At 39.6% G+C, this 21,382-nt stretch overlaps 2 protein-coding genes across 2 annotated transcripts; one reads left to right on the top strand and one right to left on the bottom strand.

The window, feature by feature from the left end:
• Positions 1–1,793: 1,793 nt before the first annotated feature.
• On the bottom strand, positions 1,794–3,988 carry LOC311503064 (olfactory receptor 52D1-like). The gene has a single exon (XM_084565579.1). The coding sequence runs from the start codon at positions 2,826–2,828 to the stop codon at positions 1,866–1,868; it is 963 nt and encodes a 320-aa protein (XP_084421705.1). The 5' UTR covers positions 2,829–3,988; the 3' UTR covers positions 1,794–1,865.
• A 9,206-nt stretch (positions 3,989–13,194) lies between these two features.
• Positions 13,195–20,129, top strand: rnf167 (ring finger protein 167). The gene is made up of 10 exons (XM_084565196.1): positions 13,195–13,611; positions 14,736–14,866; positions 14,953–15,033; positions 15,111–15,248; positions 15,324–15,411; positions 15,510–15,600; positions 15,725–15,830; positions 16,031–16,124; positions 16,729–16,809; positions 17,048–20,129. Exons 2-10 carry the CDS (start codon positions 14,762–14,764, stop codon positions 17,467–17,469), a joined length of 1,206 nt encoding a protein of 401 aa, XP_084421322.1. The 5' UTR covers positions 13,195–13,611; positions 14,736–14,761; the 3' UTR covers positions 17,470–20,129.
• Positions 20,130–21,382: the final 1,253 nt, after the last annotated feature.

The raw sequence follows: 21,382 nt of genomic DNA, 5'->3' as shown, positions 1-21,382 counted from the left end.
TTTGACTGCTTATAAAACATGATGTATAATTTTTTAAAATATTTTTTCACCTTTTTGTTGAGCTTGTTTCCAACACATTAACATTAATTTCATATTTAGTTTTGTAATTTATGGTATGATACACCTAATTTACAAAAAAGTACAAATCGTTTTTGAGTAAAAAATAAAAAAAACAGAAATTCTGAATTATTTTCACTATGCTTATGATCAGAGGCATATGTGTTGATCCATTATGACAGGCTGGTATATGTCAATGTTCAGGCAGGATATTGTTTTGAAACCTTTTTGATTTTTTTAATGGCAGCAAATAGTCACACCTGTTGTCCTCCCGGGTCAATTTGCCCCGGGCTGTTTCAATTGGTTTCAGTGTAAATGTGTAAAATGATCACACCATTCCGTGTTACATATTTTTGGCCTACTTCATGACAAGTCATTACCACACATTTTAAACTTCTTTTAGACCTGTATTTATGAAAATAAACCTAATTTACACGATATTATTAGTTATTTGAAATAACTACTGATTGGTATATGTCAAGCAGTAGTCAGGGTACCCCAAGGTCAAAACTGACTGATGCACTTGTTTTCATAAATAAGAGAACAAAGAAATATGAGTGGATGGGTGGGTGTGTGTGGGTGGTTGTACGTGTGTGTGTGTGTTCACAGCGAGAAGGTCCCGGGTTCGAATCCACTGGCCGACTGGGCCTTTCTGTGTGGAGTTTGCATGTTCTCCCTGTGTCTGCGTGGGTTCTCTCCGGGTACTCCGGCTTCCTCCCACTGTCCAAAGACATGCTGATTAGGTTCATTGGGGATTCTAAATTGGCCGTAGGTGTGCATGTGAGTGTGAATGGTTGTCTGTCTCTCTGTGTTAGCCCTGAGATAGACTGGAGACCTGTCCAGGCTGTATCCCGCCTTTCGCCCGATGACAGCTGGGATAGGCTCCAGCAGACCCCTCGGCCCTTAACAGGAATAAGCGGTTACAGAAGATGAATGAATGAATGAATGAATAATAGAACAGCATGTATTTTATCTTTGTTACCCAATTTAACTCTCTGTTTAAACTCCACTCCACCACTCTGAATGGACATGTGGGCATTTGTCCACAACAAATTTCACCAATATGGCGTGACAAATCAGATGTGAAACTGGGCTGTGATGTGAAACGTTGGTATGTGTGATTCCAAAGTTATTTTTTTCTGAACACCTGGAAGTCTTCACTAATTACTAACTTTGCCTGACACAGAATGAAATGAGTGTGTGGCATGATCCTCCTGAACATTTTGTTTCCCACAGCATTTTACTGAAGGCATCCACATCCTCAGAAGAAAGTTCTCACAATGCATCCTAAAGTTTAATATGTGAAGTTAAACATTTAACGTATTTATACAGATAGATGCAAATCAAAATCGACGTTTAGCTGATAAAAATCAAACAAAAATCACCCTGTCTTACTGATAAATATGAATATATTCATATTTTGTAATCCCGTACACTTAGCCTCACATATTGTACTGTATATACGTCCTTGTTTCCATAAATACATAAAAATAACACAACAAAAATTTAGATTCAGCAATAGCACTGCATATTCATGTGCATTTTGTTTTCCATTTCCAAACTTGAATCGTAGCATTGCAACACAGGACCCGCAAGTCACAATTATTGTCAGCATGGCTGAACATAAAGACGACAGGAAAAACAAGCAGCAAAGGTTGAAGAAACTCCGCTTGCTTTGTGAGAGCAACGCCTTAAAAAAGCAACAGAAATAAAAAGATAATAAGCATTTAGCTTAATACTATCCTACATGATTAGAGTACAATCACTAAATCTCTAGTAAACATTGTCACTTCAATTCATAATAGTACCTAAGCTGTAGCTGCAACCTTTGCTAACTTTGTTGGTAGGATCTTGTATCTAATAATCATCTTTACAATGCAAACTCTTACAATCTGAGTGCCAAGTCCATACAGCATTGGGTTTGCAAGTGACGGTATAATGATAAAGTATAAAGACAGGAAGATCCGAGCGCCCCGCGGCACATGACTCATATTAAATCTAATTTGGATAATTTCATACAAGGCACCAACAGCGTAGTTCACCAGTGATAACAAATGAGGGAAGCATGTTTTAAGAGCATTAGTTTGAGATTGTCTTGGTAATTTCCTACATACCCTTGCAATCTGCGCATAAGAGAAAATGATCAACGACATCTGGGGGACAATTAAAGGTAAAATAAATACAAGTCCCACAATACTTATGTAGGGTGCGCTTGTACATGAATTTTTGACCAGCTCCATGTTCACGCAGTACAGCTTTGGTATGACTTTTCCACAGAAGCGCAGCTGTAAGGTTAGTGAGAACAAACATGTAAATACGATCAGCGGGTACAGAATTGCCAGTGCAATAAGCTTGATAATCTTTGAAGTGGTCATGATGTTGTGGTAATGAAGTGGGAAACAGATGGCAACATATCTGTCATATCCCATAAGTGCTAAAATACAAAACTCCAAACTCCCATACGTGTGGAGGAAAAAGACTTGTGCAATACACCACTTCACGGTTACTTTGTGTGTCTCGGATATGAGCACAGCCATAACTGCAGGTAACAAAACACTACTGCCGTATATCTCATTGACGGATAACATGCACGTGAAGATATTCATAGCTTGATGCAACTCCTTGTTGTGGTAAACAACAGAAATGAGCAGTGAATTCAAAATGATAGTTACGAGATACAGCAGGAGGAATGCACTAAATATCTCATATTTGTTGTTTTCCATAGCAGAGTATGCAGTCATTTTGAAAGTCACAGCTGTCACGTTGTCCATGTTTCAGGTTAATTCTGTAAATGGAGAAAAAAAAAGAAGAAAAGAAGAAAAAAGAAAGCATTTGAATTCTGAAACTGTTTCCTTTTACAAAAGATGAATGAACATCATACTAAGACATACTTTAGGAATATTGTCAGTAAAACTACGAACAAACGATGGTTTTCCAGCAATATGAAATGAAAAATTTTAAAGGATTAACAGTTATGTAACTTGAACATAGTTGCATTGTATTGAATACAACCTAGAATTTAAACCACCCATTATAGTCTAAGATTACTGATAAATCTGCAGAAATATACATTTAGAACCTCTTACTGAATATACAATACCTGATTGTCTTCCCCAGCAGAAGAGTATACGGCTTAACCTTGGCCAGCCTTTTAATGGAGCTCAGATTCTCTTGTTCCCATAGTTACCAAAGCACCTTCATCCCAAACTCCTTTTCTTCTTTTCCTCCCATGCTTGTATTGATTTAAAGAAGAGTTTTTACACATCTTTTCACATATGAGATATATGACTCATGCATACATTTATAACTGCAGTTCAGAGTGTGCATTTCCAACCAGCTTTTATTTCGCAGTATTCGGTAACGAATGGATCATATTAATTCTGACACGACCGTTAAAAAAGAATGGATTGTGCAGCTTTCAGGAGTCTAAGGTCTTATCTGTCTTGTTCAAATGTCCACTATAAATCTTTTGGAACTCTGTGTAGCCTTAGTTTGTGAATGCGTGTGTGTCATTCTTTATCCCACTGTGGGGTAAATTAAAGGATTATCTTATCTTATTAGTGGCATATTGCTTATACTGTATGTGTGTGTAGTGTTGTTTTTATTGAAGTTGTGGAGGCCTGTTTTTCATGCAATGCTAACGTTGTGGGGCCATTTTGTTGACTTGAATCTGTAACACCCAGCAGGAGAATTACAGAAATGCTCTAAGTCCTCAGCATTCAAAACGAGCAGAACCAGAGCCAGCACAAGGCTCAAAGGTGGCTGTTGCAGCAGCAATACTCAGAGTTTAGTGTAACGGTGTGAAAAACTGCTGAATGCATGGCGGATGGTGTTAAAAGTGATGCGAGATGCGTTCCCAGAACTCATACACAGCTGAGCTGCCTGTCCATCTTTTAGATAAGGCCTCCCATATATAGATGCCAGATCAGTGTAGTTGTATGAACTAACACACATCATGATGTGTTTATAGGAATAGAAACTAGAAAAAATGACTTCTAGACATTTTCGTCTGGCTCTCTGGAGCAGAAAGTGTGATAAAATAAAGTGCTGAGAAGGGTGATTGTGCATTTCATTTTGTCAATCGTAACAGGACATTTTGATTTTAATTAAAGGCTACAGTTTTAAACTTGTGTGATGATTAAAGTCAGTAGTTTTTTATTTAAATATATTTGGATGTCAGGGTACAGTTTGCGGTTATCAGCAAGAAGCGCTACTGATCACATGTAATGTAAAAATGTGATGCCATGAACTTGTAAACACATTAGAGGTCATTAGTCCACTTTGTCATGCCATTTCTCTAGAAAGCAATTAGACACTGGTGTTTTGCCACTGGTGGGGCCTCTTTGGACAGCACCTGGAGGATAGAGAGGAGAGCTGAGTGGAAAACAGTAATGACTTCCCTTTGGAAAACACTGATGCAACACTGATCAAACTGTGTCTAAAGTGTTAAGACCTTTGATGTAATGCAAAATTCAGTTAGGGTACTTCTAGTTATACCATTTCATGAGGTTTATACCACTTTCCCAAGTCATAGTCACACTCTGTGTGGAGTTTGCATGTTCTCCCCATGTTTGCGTGGGTTTACTCCAGTTTCCATCACCATCATCATCATAAAAAAAAAAAAAACATGTGTGTTAGGCCCACATGGGTGCCCGCAGTGGTGGCTCGGTCGCAATGGCTCAGCGCTAACCCTCCATCTGACCATGCAATTTCGTTGTAGAATGCATAATCTACCAGTCAAACCTTCTGTAAAGATATGATCTTATTATTCTTTCTGGGTAAAGTTCAGTTTGCTGGCATGCAAAAAAAGAAAGAAAGAAGGACTTTTAATCCCAATGTTGTTTACGAGTTGCTCCCTTCTACAAATGTGCTCTCCTCTACAGAAATAGATGCGTTAGTGGCAGCTTATGACAGAAAGCCTTCTCATACATTTAACATGGAAAAAGAGTGGGCTTTGTGCTTTTTCAGCCTCAATTTCAGAAATCAGTGAGGGTTGACATCGTGCATGTGTTTTAAATCAGACGAAAAAGGCGGATTCTTGGGAATGTTTGTGTCTCGTCTCATGACAGCTCCTGGTCACAAGTTGGGCACAGTAATGTAGTTTTCTTAAATGTGATTAGGAGAAGCATGTTCTCTTATGGATGCTTATAAAGCTAGTGACTGGTATGCTGCTCCATATTATCTTCACTCCTCCCCTCTGACAAAAATTCTAAGAGACCCAGACCCAGCCCTCATTTTGGAGCAACTCTTGCCAGACGCAAACATGTTCTGCTATCGTCTGGCTGTTTTGGCACTCTTGGTTGTCTTACTGGTGAATGGTAAGTCTCGTCGGGGTCTCTTGCAGCATCTATCTGCCCATTTGTAAACTTACACACAAACTATATTCAATCTTAAATTTAAAAGATCTTCTTTAACACAGCTTTCCTTGTGTGATTACAGTTGTTGAAAATGAGGCTGCATCATTTCCTTGGTCTTGTCCCAGTCTAAGTGGAGTATGTAGAAAGGTTTGCCTCCCAACAGAACTCTTCTTTGGACCTCTGGGCTGTGGGAAAGGCTTCTTGTAAGTGTTAATGGTCACGTGCAGTATGTCAATACACTGTGTTTACATAGTTGTTGATGAAATGTAGTAACATATCGTGTATTTTTTTAAGGTGCTGCGTGTCTCATTTTCTTTGAGGGATTCTTGTCTGGTCTGTCACTGCAAGTCAGAAGTCGTTCAGTCATGCAGACAGACAGTCAGCAGAAGATGAGACGAACAGGAAACACTGTCGTCCACGATGCTTTCTAACTCTCATGTAACATGGTGGACTGTGAAATCTTGAATTAAATTTTTTGCCAATTTTAACACAGCTTTAATGGTTTGAGTAAAATATTACAAAAATTTCTTCGCTTGTTTGCATTTATTTACATAATTATGGTTTGCTCAACAGAATACAATTTCAGATTTGGATCTGAAACCAAATATCTTCTACAACTTGACATCCTTCAGTGTATCATGCATTTTGTGCGACATTCATCCGTGCTGTTTCTCTACGAGTCTGTATTTAGTTTTCATTCTTTTTGCTTCTTGTCCATGAACACTATCATGGTCTATATGGACTAGTGTAAACTAAAGGGACCGTTTAAGATGCACAAGCATCATAGGACAGACTATCAATATAAAATATGATAAAATATCACATTACTTATTCAGAGTCAAGTGAAAAAAGAAATACCTCAACTTGTATGGTTGTTCTAATTCATTCATTCGTCTTCTGTAACCGCTTGTCCTGTGAAGGGTCGCAGGGGGGTTGGAGCCTATTCCAGCTGTCATAGGGCGAGAGGCGCTTTGTTCTAATTCAATAAACAGAATGTTTTAACTAGAAGAGGAACACAATCCCATTGCATACTAGTATGTGTGATGAAAAATACATTGACAGCTACAGCAGAGCAGTGTGCCTTATAGACCCTGTGCAGAGTCCATGTCCATGTGTGGAAAGTCTAGGCTTTAGTTCTAATATGTTTGTGAAACCTTTGTTGCATGTCTTGATGATGCATGTAACAGCAGATTAATTTCTTGATTACATGAAGCTCTCGATCAGACTTTAAAAAAAACAATACTGCTTCTCCATATAGCCTCCATTTATCGGTGTCATACACGCTACATTGTTGTGACTTCATTTGCAAGAGGGCCGTTAAGTGCTGCAGACAAAATCTACAGGAAGGAAGAAAAGTGGACATGACATTTCTATCAGTATAGTTTGAATATATTATAATTGAACTTAAACATATGTTTGTAATACACATATTTAAGTATTTTTGAGTTTAATCTTTCTTTATAGATTTTTTTTAGACATTGTGGAACGTGTTTCTCTGTTAACTGTTTGCATTATTTCATAAATCCAACTTGTTACATGTCTTTCATTATGTTAAACACAGTCATTCTGGCAACATCTGCTAACACAAATATGAGATGATGCAATTGGAAAGTGGCGTCATTTAGCAAAACACTTCAATTATCTGTCTCTAATCACCTGTGGGTCCGGTCTGTACAGACAGCTCTGGGAGCCAGAGACATTGGCAAGTGTGGACTGACTCTCAGATGATGTAATTATGACTCCCAAAGGAAAGCAGCTTTGTGCAAGGGAAGTTTAGAAGTATGGGAATGGTATGTTTTTCTTGATCACATTATTATCCTTCAGACTTTAAAAATACACAGTAAGGCAGTATTAAAACTCAGATGTCACTCACATGTATAGTCCTTGATCTTCTGATAAAGCATGCAAGAAAAAAAAGATGCTGTGCCAACACATGTATAAGGGTATCTTGATGTTTGAGCAATTTAGAAACACTCATTCATTCATTTTCCATCCATTTCCCCATTCAGGGATATTGAGGGGTTTCACGTTATGTAAGAGTAGGCAGAGAGAAGCAAGGCACTTTAGAGAGGTTGTGACCAAATGTTTTGTCTGCCTCAATTCCCCAAAGTTTAGGGCCCAGCTGCAAGAGCTGGAATAGTATATTTGGTTGCTCGCTAAGACTTTGGTTCAAAAACTACACAGCCAGGACAAAAAAAATAAATAATCGCCACCAAAATAAAGGTCACACACTCTAATATTTTGTTGGACCGCCTTTAGCTTTGATTATAGCACAAGTTTGTTTCAGTAAACTTCTGCAATGTCACCAGATTTATTTCCATCCAGTGTTGCATTCATTTTTCACCAAGATCTTGTATTGATGATGGGAGAGTCTGACCACTGAACAAAGCCTTCTCCAGCACATCCCAAAGATTCTCAGTGGGGTTAAGGTCTGGACTCTGTGGTGGCCAATCCATGTGTGATGATGTCTCATGCTCCCTGAACCACTCTTTCACTATATGAGCCCCATGAATCCTGGCATTGTCATCTTGGAATATGCCTGTGAACATCAGGGAAGAAAAAATCCACTGTTGGAATAACCTGGTCATTCAGTATATTCAGGTAGTCAGCTGACCTCATTCTTTGGGCACATAATGTTGCTGAACCTAGACCTGACCAACTGCAGCAACCCCAGATCATAGCACTGCCCCCACAGGCTTGTACAGTAGACACTAGGCATGATGGGTGCATCACTTCATCTGCCTCTCTTCTTACCCTGATGCCCCCATCACTCTGGGACAGGGTAAATCTGGACTCATCAGACCACATGACCTTCTTCCATTGCTCCAGAGTCCAATCTTTATGCTCCCTAGCAAACTGAAGCCTTTTTTTCCAGTTAGCCTCACTGATTAGTGGTTTTCTTAAGGCTACACAGCTGTTCAGTCCCAATCCCTTGAGTTCCCATCACATTGTACGTGTGAAAATGCTCCTACTTTCACCATTAAACATAGCCCTGAGTTCTACTGTTGTTTTTCTTCGATTTGATTTCACCAAACGTTTAAGTGATCACCAATCTCGATCAATCAGGATTTTTTTTCCGACCACATTTCTTCCTCAAAGATGATGGTTCCCCACTATCCTTCCAGTGTTTAATAATGTGTTGGACAGTTCTCAACCCAATTTTAGTAGTTTCTTTAATCTCCTTAGATGTTTTCTCTGCTTGATGCATGCCAATGATTTGACCCTTCTCAAACAGACTAACATCTTTTCCACGACCACAGGATGTGTCTTTAGACGTGGTTGTTTAAGAAATGAGAAGCTACTCATTGCATCAGTTGGGGTTAAATAACTTGTTGTCAGCTGAAAGATAATCGCCCATGTAATTATCCAATAGGAGGCTCGTACCTACTTGCTTAGTTAAATCCGGATCTGTTTTGTCCAGGCAGTGTATTATCTAAACTGACCTCACATTTCATGCTGTTGATTTCCACTTGTAAGCATGTGATTTCAAATACTAAATAAGAGACTACCATAAAATGTAGTATATTAATGTTTCCTGGATAAGGACTGATCTGATGCACACATTCGTGCCTACAAGTGGCTTCAATAGCCTTTTCTGGCTTCTCTTTAAATATAAACCTTACATTATTAGCCCCACTAAAGATTAACGTGAAAAAGAGAAAACATGATATTGTTGTGTGTTCAAATCCACCGGCCGACTGGGCCTTTCTGTGTGGAGTTTACATGTTAGGTTAGGTTAATTGGTGATTTTAAATTAGCCGTAGGTGTGAGTGTGAGTGTGAATGGTTGTCTGTCTCTCTGTGTTAGCCCTGTGACAGACTGGAGACCAGTCCAGGGTGTACTCCTCCTCTCACCCAATGACAGCTGGGATAGGCTCCAGCCTCCTCGTGACCTTCCAGAGACCAAGTGGTTACAGGAAATGAATGAATGAATGAATGAATGACATTGTTGTCTGAACCCGTCCCATAGTGCCACATTATGGTATGTTATGGTCATTGCAATCTCATGATTTATTTTAAAAAAAAGTTTGTCATGTTTTCTTGCACATCAAGAGCACATCGGGTAGCAATAACCTAATAACTGGTTCATTCTCCCTGAAAATCCTCTTTGATGCAGTCAGTAAGAATGTGCAGGGAATCATAAAAGCATTGGGATACAGGTTCATTTTATAGAGCTGTAGCCACAGCTGCATGCATCACTAATGCCGTGCATGAGATTTAAGTTTTGACATTAGCAGCTACCTGACTCCAATTACAAGATACAGAGATTAGCGTGCGATGACGTCACAGGAAATAATGCAATCGAGTCAGTGTCCTCAACTTCCATTTGCTTTGGTCAAAAACATCATTGCTCCTCTGTTCATCATCTTACAAGGTAGCACGCTGAAAAATTGAAGGAAACTGAAAAATCATACAGCTGCTGACTAATTTACAAGACTGTTGTAGATTTTTATCTAAATGCTTTTCCATTGTTTCGTGAATCTTTTAACAGGCTGAGAGAGGAATGGTTTCATATTCTGATGACTCCTGACACCACATGACCATTATTTAACTGTGATTATGGAACATGGTGTACTAGTCACAATTTGCATATGTATATTTGTTGATGTGTGTGCTTGAACATTTGTATGAGAGTCTGCCCACTGAAGAATCTTTTCTTTGAATGCCTGGTGATCATCTACCCCATCTAATTACATATCTGAGTATATTTTATTTATTTATTTGTACTGCATATACAGTTGAAACCAGATGTTTACATAAACTGTGTTAAAAGACACATAAACATTTTTTCCATCCATGTGTTTGGCCATAATGACCATCGTTACATTTGAAGGAAAAAAGGGAAGCTTGTAAGCCTGAGAACACCATCCCGGCTGTGAAGTATGGGGGTGGTAGCATCATGTTGTGGGGCTGTTTTGCCGCAGGAGGAACTGGTGCACCTCATAAAATAGACGGCATCATGAGGAAAGAACATTATATGGAAATATTGAAGCAACATCTCAAGACATGAGCCAGGAAGTTAAAGCTTGGGCACAAATGGGTCTTCCAAATGGACAATGACCCTGACTCAGTTACACAAGTTCTGTCAGGAGGAATGGACCAGAATTCCAGCAGACTATTGCGAGCAGCTTGTGGAAGGATACCCAAAGCATTTTGACCCAAGTCATACAGTTTAAAGACAATGCTACCAAATACTAAGGAAATGTATGTAAACTTCTGACTTTGGAGAAAGTAATAAAAAATTCTCCAAGAAATTCTCTCTCTCATTATTGTGGCATTTAGCAAATAGAAATAATAGGTAATCCTAACTGACCTAGAACAGGAGAGGTTTAGTCTGATTTAATTTCAGACAGTGAGGAAAAAAGGTTTATGTGTCTTTTAACACAGTGTATGTAAACATCTGGTTTCAACTGTATATATATATTTTATTATTCAGGCAATCAGAAAGACCAAGTCATAGCAACAGACTGACAATAGTGAAAACTGTGTTTGTGACATTAGAAAGATCCTGCCACCTGAGGGCAGCACTGAAGAAGCTGTCTGCAGTCTGTCTTTTTGCACAGTGTTGCCCTCTGATGGTTGCTCTGCAGTCTTTCTAAAACCGGTTACATTTCAAGTTCATTTCCTCATACCCACATGATTTCATGACAGATGAGAGGGGGGAAACGGGTTTACAAGAGTAAGTTGGAGAACCAGTTCCAGCAGTACAACATCAGCAGAGTCTGGAAGGGCCTTAAAACTATCTCTGGCCATAATAGAAACAACAAGTAACCAGAGGGAAATCAGAAAAGGGTGAATGTTCTGAATATTTTCTTTAGCAGATCTGAACAGTCGTCTTCCCCTCCCATCACTCCCTCAACCTCCAGAACAAAAACCAGCTGCAGAGCACATACACGACCAACAGTCACTCAGGTCAGCAGCTAAGATGACCAAAGAACCCTCCACTCAGTATTTGAATGGCTCGCCTCTGGACATCATGTCATGTTTTCATTCCTCCATAGACGGTTTGGAAAGTTTCAACATTTATAGCAGCATTTGTGTATATATTGTGTATTATTCTATTTTTTGTTTCTTTAAAAGTGTCTTATTTTCCACATCATGCTGCTCACATAGTGCCTTAAACTGTCCAAACGAAGTTTTCTGAATCTGAATCCCCACAGTGTCTCTTTTGCTGCAACCACCACCCTTGACACCTACTGTGACCTGCTCCACCCCCTCCTCCAGCCCTCCTCAAACAACACACAGCGCATAACCACCCTGCACCTCCACTGCTCCCCCGTCCACATCCTCAGACCCACCATTAACCCCCCACCGGTGACCACCAGCCCTCAACTCCCCGGCACCAAGCTGTGCCTCCCTAAACATCAGGTGACGAGAGAGCTTGGAAGGATTAAGGCCGGGAAAGCTGCGGGTCCAGATGGTGTCAGTGCCGGGCTCCTGAAGTCGTGTGCTCCCATCAACTGGCTGGGATCTTAGGCCATATCTTCAACTTTAGCCTGAGGTTGTGGAAGGTGACATGGCTGTCCAAAATATCCTGTGCGGTACCTGTACCTAAAATCCCACATCCCAGAGATCTGAACAGCTACAGACCAGTGGCACTGACGTCTCACCCTATGAAGACACTGGAGACTGAACCTTACCCATTTGCGCCCTCTGGTGAGCACATCGACAGACCCACTTTAGTTGGCCTACCAGCCCAGCATCAGAGTGGATGGCACCATTACCTACCTCCTGGAAAGAGTTCTCTCTCACCTGGAGAAGACTGGGAGCAATGTGAGAATCGCATTCTTTGATTTCTCCAGTGTTTTCTACACCGTTCACCCTGTCATACTGAGGGACAAGCTGGTGCACGCAGGAGTGAACCACTACCTCACATCCTGGATAGATACTGGACTACCTGACCAATAGATCATAGTATGTGAGGACTATGATCTGGTCGTCTGCAGTACTGGAGCCCCTCGGGGAACGGTCCCTTCCTTTTCTCCCTCTACACTGCTGACTTGAGGCACCTCTCAAGCAGCTGTCATATGCAGAAATTCTTAGATGACTCTGCAGTCGTCGACCTCATCCAGGATGGGGAAGATGGAAAATATAGGACTCATCTGAGACTTTGTAGTTTGGTGCCAAGAAAACTGTCTCCAGCTGAATGTGGGTAAAACCAAGGAGCTGGTTGTGAATTTTCACAGAGACAAACACACACCACACTCGCCGGTGAACATGCTGGGAAATGGACATAGAGATAATGGACTCTTGTAAGTATCTGGGTGTTCACCTGAAAAAAGAATAAAAAAAAAAAGACTGTAGCTACTGACCGTGCTAGGGCAATTTATAAGCAAGGCCAGAGCAGACTCTACTTGCTAAGAACACTTCCTTCTGAGTGCAGGGATCACTGAGGTCCTTTTATGACTGTGGTGACATCAGGGAGCTGCAGGGAGCAGCAGCATCTCAGTGGCAGAAAAAAATTAGACTAAATAGACTGGTGAAAAAGGCCAGTTCTGTTCTGGGCTGCCCACTTGGGCCTTATGGAGGTGGTGGGTGATCAGAGGATGGATACAAAACTGTCATCCTTGATCGAAAACCGACCCCACCACGTTTGTGGTGCCACAACAGCATTGGGCGGCGCCTTCCAGCAGCCGGCCTGCTCCCACAGATCATACTACTATTGTATTTAATTTGCTTTTATTTAGGCTATTTAATGTTTACTTTTCATTCTCTTGTGTGCTTGTGTTCCCTCTGGCCGCTGGTGGCGCTGTGGATCAGTGTGTGTTTGAGAAGTCACCCATCAGTGCGAAGAAGAAGCGGGGAGCAAGAAGCAATAACAAACAATCCTAGCTGAAGCAAGCTAATGTAACTTGGGGAAACTTATTTCATGGGGCGTCGTGTTTCTCTAACGCGGACACCTTATTGATTTATATTTCGCTAACTGTGTCTAAAAAGATGTACCCGGATTACAAAAAAGACGTACAGTAATCTGTCACGGGGAGTAAGCGTTACCTAACGTCTGCTAACACTAGCCAAACGTCAGCTAAATTAATCCTTCCCGTCGTTGTTGTTTTCCTGTTGAATGAGTAACTGTCCAGGAAACAAAACAAGACGTTGTAGTAATAAAACAATTCGTACATACGAGACATCGGGGTGGGACTACTGGAATAATTTAGATTGCAATCGTCACGGTGCTATACTAGCAGGACACGGAGGTATGTATCACAATAACACTACCTCGGTGACTTTGAAAACATTGTGTACCTATATTTAAACAAAGTTACGTCCAGATGCTGACCGCAGTCCAACAAGCTACTTTAACCTGAAATGACAAATCGTCTGCTAACGTCCATATAAAGTTGTTTTTCAGGGCGTGCTGAGGAAGCATTAGCTACATAGTTAACGTGTTTAGCATTGCGACAGAAGCAACTCCAAACCGCAGATTATTCCTGTACTCACTTCCTGGATTTAGCTACTAGAGTAAAATGTGTATTTTTTGCAAGTTTTATGTTTGTCAAACGGTATATTGTGTTAGTAGCTAACTAGCGGGGCCTCATAATGCAGTTTATAATGTGAATGTATTTTAAATCTGCATTGTTTATATGGATAAATAAATTATAAACATATATGAGAAATCAAAGGAAGTGGCCACTTAGTTTTGCACATTTAGCCATGTGGATGGTTTCTGAATCTGGTCCATTCAAACTCATGACTTTACACAGGATTAGAGTAGTCGCTGAAATGTATACACTGACTACTGACTGATTTTGTCCGTAAAAATACCCGATAAGGTTAGCTGCTGTAGCACAACTTGACAGTAACTTGCTAAATTACTGCTCTGGATTACAGTTACATTGTATGTGTAAAGTGTTTACACTACTATTGGAGCAAGGGGCACAACATTTTTATCATAGCTAACCTGTGCTGACTAGAGGTAAATATAGTCAATAGCCAATACAGTGCACTTAGTTTCTTATGCATTCTTGTCCTTTTATATGTAAAAAGAGAAGTTGTGAGAAGTAATTTGCATTCTTGCAAAGTAATAGACTCACAACACTTCCCCAAAAGTACCTATGCTTAGTTATGCTTTACTTGAATCTAATCTAATCTAATCCATGCCAATATAGTTTGTGTTTGTTTATGCATGCCGATGAGCCTCTTCACAGTCCCTTGTTTGCATATCTATGTGCATATTTACACAGGATTATCCCATGAATTGGCATTGTGCATTAGTATGTTAATGCCGACTGCAATTAAACTACAAGAACAGCTTCAGCCTGAAAACTGATTCACCTTCTGATAAATATTGACAGCCTGCTCTCTTCCACCTATTTTTCAGATTAGTGGAACTGTAAGCAGCCGAGGATGGTGCTCCTTAATGTGTGGTGTGTGGGAACTCGATTGAGTGTCCTTATACTGGTTTTCTGCAGCATACTGGTTTCCTCACCCACACACGCCTATATATATGCTGTAAGTAATCTTGGTGCTTTAGATCTATAAATATTATTCATCAGATTTCCCTGAAACCTACCTCTGTTGTTCTATTGTTTTGGCAGCATTATAGCAACATGACCTCCATGACGTTTGAAGACCTGCCTGCCGTGTTTGGATCTCCACTCCCTAAGGATGGATTAATGGTGAGTGTATTGGTGAGTTCATTTAGAAAATCAAAGGTTAAATTGCTTATAATGACGTTTGTTACTATGTATGACAGGGAGTTTTGGTCATGTCCCGTCCTCTTAATGGCTGTGCAGCCATAGAACCTCCTCCTCCATTGCCACCATCTTTTGATGCCAACACCACCAAATTTGTCGTTCTCATCAGACGCTATGATTGCAATTTCGACATTAAGGTCAGTAGTGTTCGATGTTGAATCATTTTAGGTGTCTGTGAAGGAAACTGGTCTAATGTGCCGAACTGGTTTCAGGTTTGGCATGCACAGCAAGCTGGATACAGTGCCGCAATCATTCACAACATGTATTCAGACATCATTCTCAATATGAACTACAGCAATGGTAATTACTTAACATATGTTACAGCTTCAAGCGTAATATTTTGGCACACACAAAGATGATAAAGATTCAAATCTGGGTTTGTTTTTTTCCTTTTCTAGCCACTCTTGCAGACCAGATTGAGATCCCCTCTGTATTTACCAGTTTCTATGCATCCGAAATTCTCAAGAAATTCATCATTCCAGAACCAGGGTAAGGGGGAAATTTTTATTTTTTTTAAACTAAACGATAGATAAATCAGTCAGTATTAGATTTGCTCAAACCAGTTCATACTAATATTTTTATCTGATGTATTATTTGTTTTCCTGGTCTGCAGGGCTTTTGTGATCCTCAATCCGGAGTTTGCATTGCCGCTATCGTACTACCTTATTCCCTTCACCGGAGTTGTTGGCATGATTATTCTTGTGATGTGTATCATTATGGTGAGTGAAGTGCTTTATTTTTTCACTTTTATTTACTTATTTAGTTTAGGACCTGGAGAACCTATTTTAGAAATAATTATCTTAGCATAAATGGTGGAGTCCTACATGATTACAGAGAACAAACCCATCAGTTGGTTGAATGTCAGTTTTTGTTTGATAAAAGTCTTGCCATCAGTGTTTTTGCCTTTTGGACTGTTCAGGGTGTACGATGCGTGCAGTACAGAAAAAGACTGAGGAAGAATCGTTTGTCCAAGGAACAACTGAAGCGCATTCCAATACACAAGTTCAGAAAAGGTAACAAGTTTGTATTGTAAGAATGCATCACTGTTAATTAGGGGTTATACTGACTAGTAGATTTTACTGCTGTGACATGACGCTTTAAGCAGGAAGTCGACTTGTCACCAATCACATGACAATAACAACACAGATGCCTCCTAGAGGACAGATGAAGAGTCCAGTGGGCCATTGCAGCAAACTAGCAGCGTTCTATTAATTGTGTGGAAATACTTCACTAAAGATGATGCCCATACTACCTGTGAATTTGAGATTGAGTTGTTCCTAAAGCGTTTTTGTGCGCGTGCCTGTGTCAGTCTGCATCCTGCTGGGGATGGCTCCAGCTATCAAGGAGTGTCATTGCTATGGGGTGGGGGTGCCTGGTCTGGTCTAGGTGGGCGCTACATGTCTAAGTAACATCCACACGAATGCCAGGTCCAGAATTTTCCCAGCTGAATATTGTACTGTCACAAGATGGTCGATGTTATTCACTTCTCCTGTCAGTGGCTTTAATGTTATGGCTGTTAACAAGAAAGTGTCTTTAAATCCATTGAATTCTACATCTTTCACATTTAGTTCACAAATCCGAATGATTTAAGTTACTAACTTTAATTCTGTATTTTAGGGGATGACTACGATGTGTGTGCTATCTGCCTGGATGAGTATGAAGAAGGAGACAAGCTGCGCGTTTTACCTTGTTCACATGGTAAATGTTTTTATTTATATGCTATAATGTGCACATCCTCAAACACGGCAATGGAATGTCATCGTTACTGGAACTAAAAAGATAATTTGAGTATCTGATGCATATGATTTGCCACTTGACCAAAACACCTATTACAGTGCTCTACAGTAGGATCTGTGTTAGCTTTTGAACACATGTTTATTCACTCATGTATTACAATCGGTAAAAGACTTTAGTTATCCTTCTTCTTCCTTTGCAGCCTACCACTGCAAGTGTGTAGACCCGTGGCTCACGCAGACCAAGAAGACGTGTCCTGTATGCAAGCAGCGCGTCACTCGGAACAACCAAGAGCCCTCTGAGTCTGAGTCCGAGGAGGAAAGTGGAGGCCGTGGAGAGGAAGAAGGAACAGAGGGTGATTCGGAGCGCACTCCTCTTCTTCGGCCTTCCAACCCAGGGTCGCCTTCAGGGAACCCAGGGGCCTATTCAGCCACCACCATCACCACTGCCCAGTGCCTCGCCTCCCCTGCCCACTGCGACTCACCCATTGTGGCCTATGAAGGTTACTACTCCCCACAGGTGGACACAGACTCAGAAAGTGATGACACAGGAGAAGACCGGCACCACACTGACGACGACACTGCTCAGCTCATTGGTAGGGATCGGGTTGGAGATCTGATATAGCTGCGATGAGATTACCTAGTTTTACCTAACAAGGATCTTTCTATCATCAGGCGTGCTGTTGTTGCAGGTTACTTTAAAATAGTTTGCAGATTTGTGGTTAGCTAGACTTTTAGAATACCTTCCCCATTTGTTGATTGTAAGAGAATCTTTTACCCATGAACCAGAGGAAGTCTACTTGTCAGTGTCAAAGCACATGTAGCACTTGCATTGATGGTTTTTATCAAAATCCAAATTCTGTTTTCACTCGTACTCTTGTGGGCAACCGCACTTTTTTTGACGCATGTTGTAATTTAGAACTTCATCACATCACGTGACCTAACCACTAATGCTGCACAAAATGAATGGGCCACTTAAGACTTTTTAAGCAAGAGTATAACTCCTAAATTGAACGTGTATAGCCAAATTTATCACGCTCAAAGTAGATCTTCAAGGTCCTCCAAGTAAGGTTAGTGCAGTTTGAAGGCTCTGTGTTTTTGTCTTAATAATTGTCTTTTTATATGTGGGTCCTTTTCCCGACCTTAGTCATCTCCTCACAAGGATGTATAAGTGGAAGGAAAACATCTTTGTTTTATTTTTTTTTTTTAAAACTATCTTTTACTTAACTTTTCACACATTTTAAATTACATTTGAGTTTTTTGAGTTTTTTCCATCTCAAATTTAACAGTAAGTAACGCTATGGTGGAATATTGCAAAGATCTCACATGATTCTGCTGCTTTAACATTGTTATATTGTTAATGCTGAGTGTACAGCTACAGAAAAAAAGATTTTTAGCTTTATCAAGTTTGTCAAGCTGAACAAACTCAGGTTTATAGCCCAAAAAAATAAAAAAATAAAATAATTAAAGGTTAGTTGTAAGCAGATAATACAGTGAGAAAACAATGGCTTTTGGTCTTGTAAATTGTTTTAGCTTTTAGTTTTTCTTGGAATCTATAAAATGTAGACAGAAATATTTAAATGATTTTTCCATTTTTATATATAAAAGAATGATATGAAGATAAATTGTGGAGCCCTGGTGGTGTTTTTAGGACAAGGCATTGCCTTACATTGGCCTTGAGTACATGTGTTTGTTAAATGTCTGGAAACTGAAGGGACAAGACTGACACTCCTGTTTTACCCATCCTGTCAAGCTGTACCGTCTACCTAACGGTTCGGCAGCTTTTATCTTGGATTTCTGGAAACTTACTTCACCTTTGTCTATGCTTTGAGCAAGAAGCAGAAAGCCAGTCATTCTGCTGGTTTTATGCTAGTAACGAAACAAATAGCCCGCATAGTCATGCTTGATTTGCACATGAAAATTGACAAGCTCAGCAGCGGTCGCACAAGTTACTGTTTGCTTCTCTACTTTATAAGATTGATGCTGTTTAAAGAGCAGTGCTAATAGAAAACTCAAACGGTGTGTTGGCCAAAATGTTTCAGTGCTCCAAAGCAAATGCACAATTTTAAGGACACTAACTTCACAGGGTGGGGGATTAAGTACTGTTAGAAAGGTGTTTCCTCTCTGGTAATGTTAAAATTCTGTTACTAAGGATTAGTTTTTGGAAATTTGCATTGCTACAGGCTAAAAAATAAGGAGGGCTGTGAAATCACAACATTCCACCTTTACATTTTCTTGCTGATTGACAAAGACTCCACACTGTTACGATTTGATCGGGGCTTGTGTTTATTGTAAAATAAGAACAGATGTTTTCCTATTTACGGCACGCTTCATTTATCTTTTTGTACTGTACCCGGTTTGGGAAAATATCATTCCCAAATTTTAAATTTTTCCTCCTTCTTTTAGAATGTGCCTAGATTGTCACACTTAAATAATAAATGTACAGTGTCAAGTGTAATTTTCATGTATATATATCAGGATTGAGAATCTTTAGGATGTCCAAACATGGTCTGTGGAAAGCTGCGTTTGTTACGGGCTTTGTGGAAAATGAAGTGATATTGAAATGGGACTGAGCTGCCATTTATTTAGATGAGAAAATTACATGATCATTCTTAATAATAAAGCCACTATGGAAAATATTGTTATTGAATGTGTATGTTTTTAGCATATGTGTTTTTTAAGTGACATTAGCTGAGGCCAGTATTATAATGATATAGAATAAATCACGTACTAGTCAAAAATGATATATTGTATTTCAAACTATTTAAGGGCTTTCAGAATCACATTAAGAACATTTGCTGGAGTGTACACTCACCTATCAGTTCATTACATACATTCTAATATAACAGTCCTGCACTAAATCCTCCTTTATGACTGTTCTAATGTTCACTTTATGCCGAACCAGTGTAAGAAATTCAACTGGATGATCATTTTGGAGGATGTAGTTTGTGGTGCTGTAAAAACTGTATAGAACTGAAAAACACAAAAAGCATTTCTGCTGTTAGTCTAGCCCTATTTAGTTTTCACCCTCGGCTGGCTCAACTGCGCTGAGCCATGACAGGTGTCAACAAATGAAAAGTTCCTGTGAAAAGGCTTCTCAACTAATAAAATGTTAAATAAGATATGGTCTTTAATCCTATTGGCATAAACTAATTAGAGCCAGGAAAGCCTGCTGAATTCACAGTCTTTTATGTTCCATCACTTTCAACAATGAATGCTGGCACACTTGCAGCACACTGTGTATGCACATACTCTGACAACCTGTAAGACTGCAGTTTGTTAACTTTTCCTTGTGCAGATTGATGATAATATAATTATTCTTGTTCACATCCTTTGAAATGGGGGTTGTATAAGCTCACCATGGCATAGTTTAGAAATGACTTAATGAAGTATATTTAAATATAGTTGTACAATGGTCCGCATATTACTAATAAGCAGTCAACTGCCTTTGGGTGTAAAAGTTATTCATTAAGACTTCCTGGATTATATGAATGAATTTATTTCATTCCTTTTAATTTCACAGTTTTGTGTGCCTTTAATAATGTTACCTGCTGGGTTGAAGAAAAGACCATTATGTTTGAGCTGAATAAACCAGATACAGGGTGTACATAGGTAAGCCATTGGCTGGATTGTGGCGTGTGTGTGTGTGTGAATGAAGGCAGCTGTGTTTCTTTATGTTGAACTGAGAAATAAATAATGGCACAGTGGCATTAATTTCACATTTCAGTGTTTCACACTAAAGCAAAAGAACGTATAAATGGCCTTTATAGGAAACCTTGGAAGCTTGTGACTGGTGTGCTGCATTTGGAAAACATCGCAGATTTGCAGATTTTGCTGGAGTCCGACCAGCTCTAAGGAAAAGATGCCATCACACTCCTCTATGCTGAGATCTTCGTCCTTGCTGTTCTTCATTCTAACTTTACTTGTGCTGGAGTCCAGAGAGATCCCTCAAGACCATGAGGTAAAGAGCAAAATTATATTTACGTGTGTGTTTTTGTTGTGTCTGTTTATTTTATCATGATTGAAATTTCACATTAATTGCTTTCACATTAATTTTACATTAATTAAATTTAACAATGGGGTTACATTATATTTTGCCTTTTTTTTGTTGTAAGTTTCATGTTAATGCCATCTTTCATTTTTTAAGTCGATGTGAAAACAAACACAAAATGGATCATTTAAAATGCAAAATAGCGAAATTCATTCAAACTGATAATTAAATCAGAGTATAACAAATTTGTAAACAGCTTTCTGAATGTCAAATGAAAATGTTTTTAGATAGATTAGTAGTACACAATGATAACACGCAGTTCAAGGATAATGAGCACTGGAATAAGATAAGATAATGGGGACATTTGCAGTGTTGCAGCAGCACACAGTCCAAAGGACAGTGTACACAAGAGATAAAAATGTAAAACAAAATAGAAAATCAAATACAACAGTAGTTCCACTATGTGGTCTACTGGGAGCAGGCTTGGTTGTACAGGATCACACCTGCAGGAAGGAAGCTAACCGGTAACGCTCTTTCACACTGCACG

Source organism: Chelon labrosus (assembly GCF_963514085.1).
Source record: "Chelon labrosus genome assembly, chromosome: 17".
In the NCBI taxonomy this organism is placed as follows: Eukaryota; Metazoa; Chordata; class Actinopteri; order Mugiliformes; family Mugilidae; genus Chelon; species Chelon labrosus.
The sequence above is the reverse complement of the archived record's forward strand: the minus strand, read 5'-3'. Positions and strand labels throughout refer to the sequence as shown.

Coding starts and splice junctions, on each gene's coding strand:
- LOC311503064 (XM_084565579.1), bottom strand. CDS start 2,828: ATGGACAACGTGACAGCTGTGACTTTCAAAATGACTGCATACTCTGCT.
- rnf167 (XM_084565196.1), top strand. CDS start 14,762: ATGGTGCTCCTTAATGTGTGGTGTGTGGGAACTCGATTGAGTGTCCTT. Junction 15,831..16,030: donor TTGTGATGTGTATCATTATG/GTGAGTGAAGTG, acceptor TGGACTGTTCAG/GGTGTACGATGCGTGCAGTA. Junction 16,125..16,728: donor AATACACAAGTTCAGAAAAG/GTAACAAGTTTG, acceptor TCTGTATTTTAG/GGGATGACTACGATGTGTGT.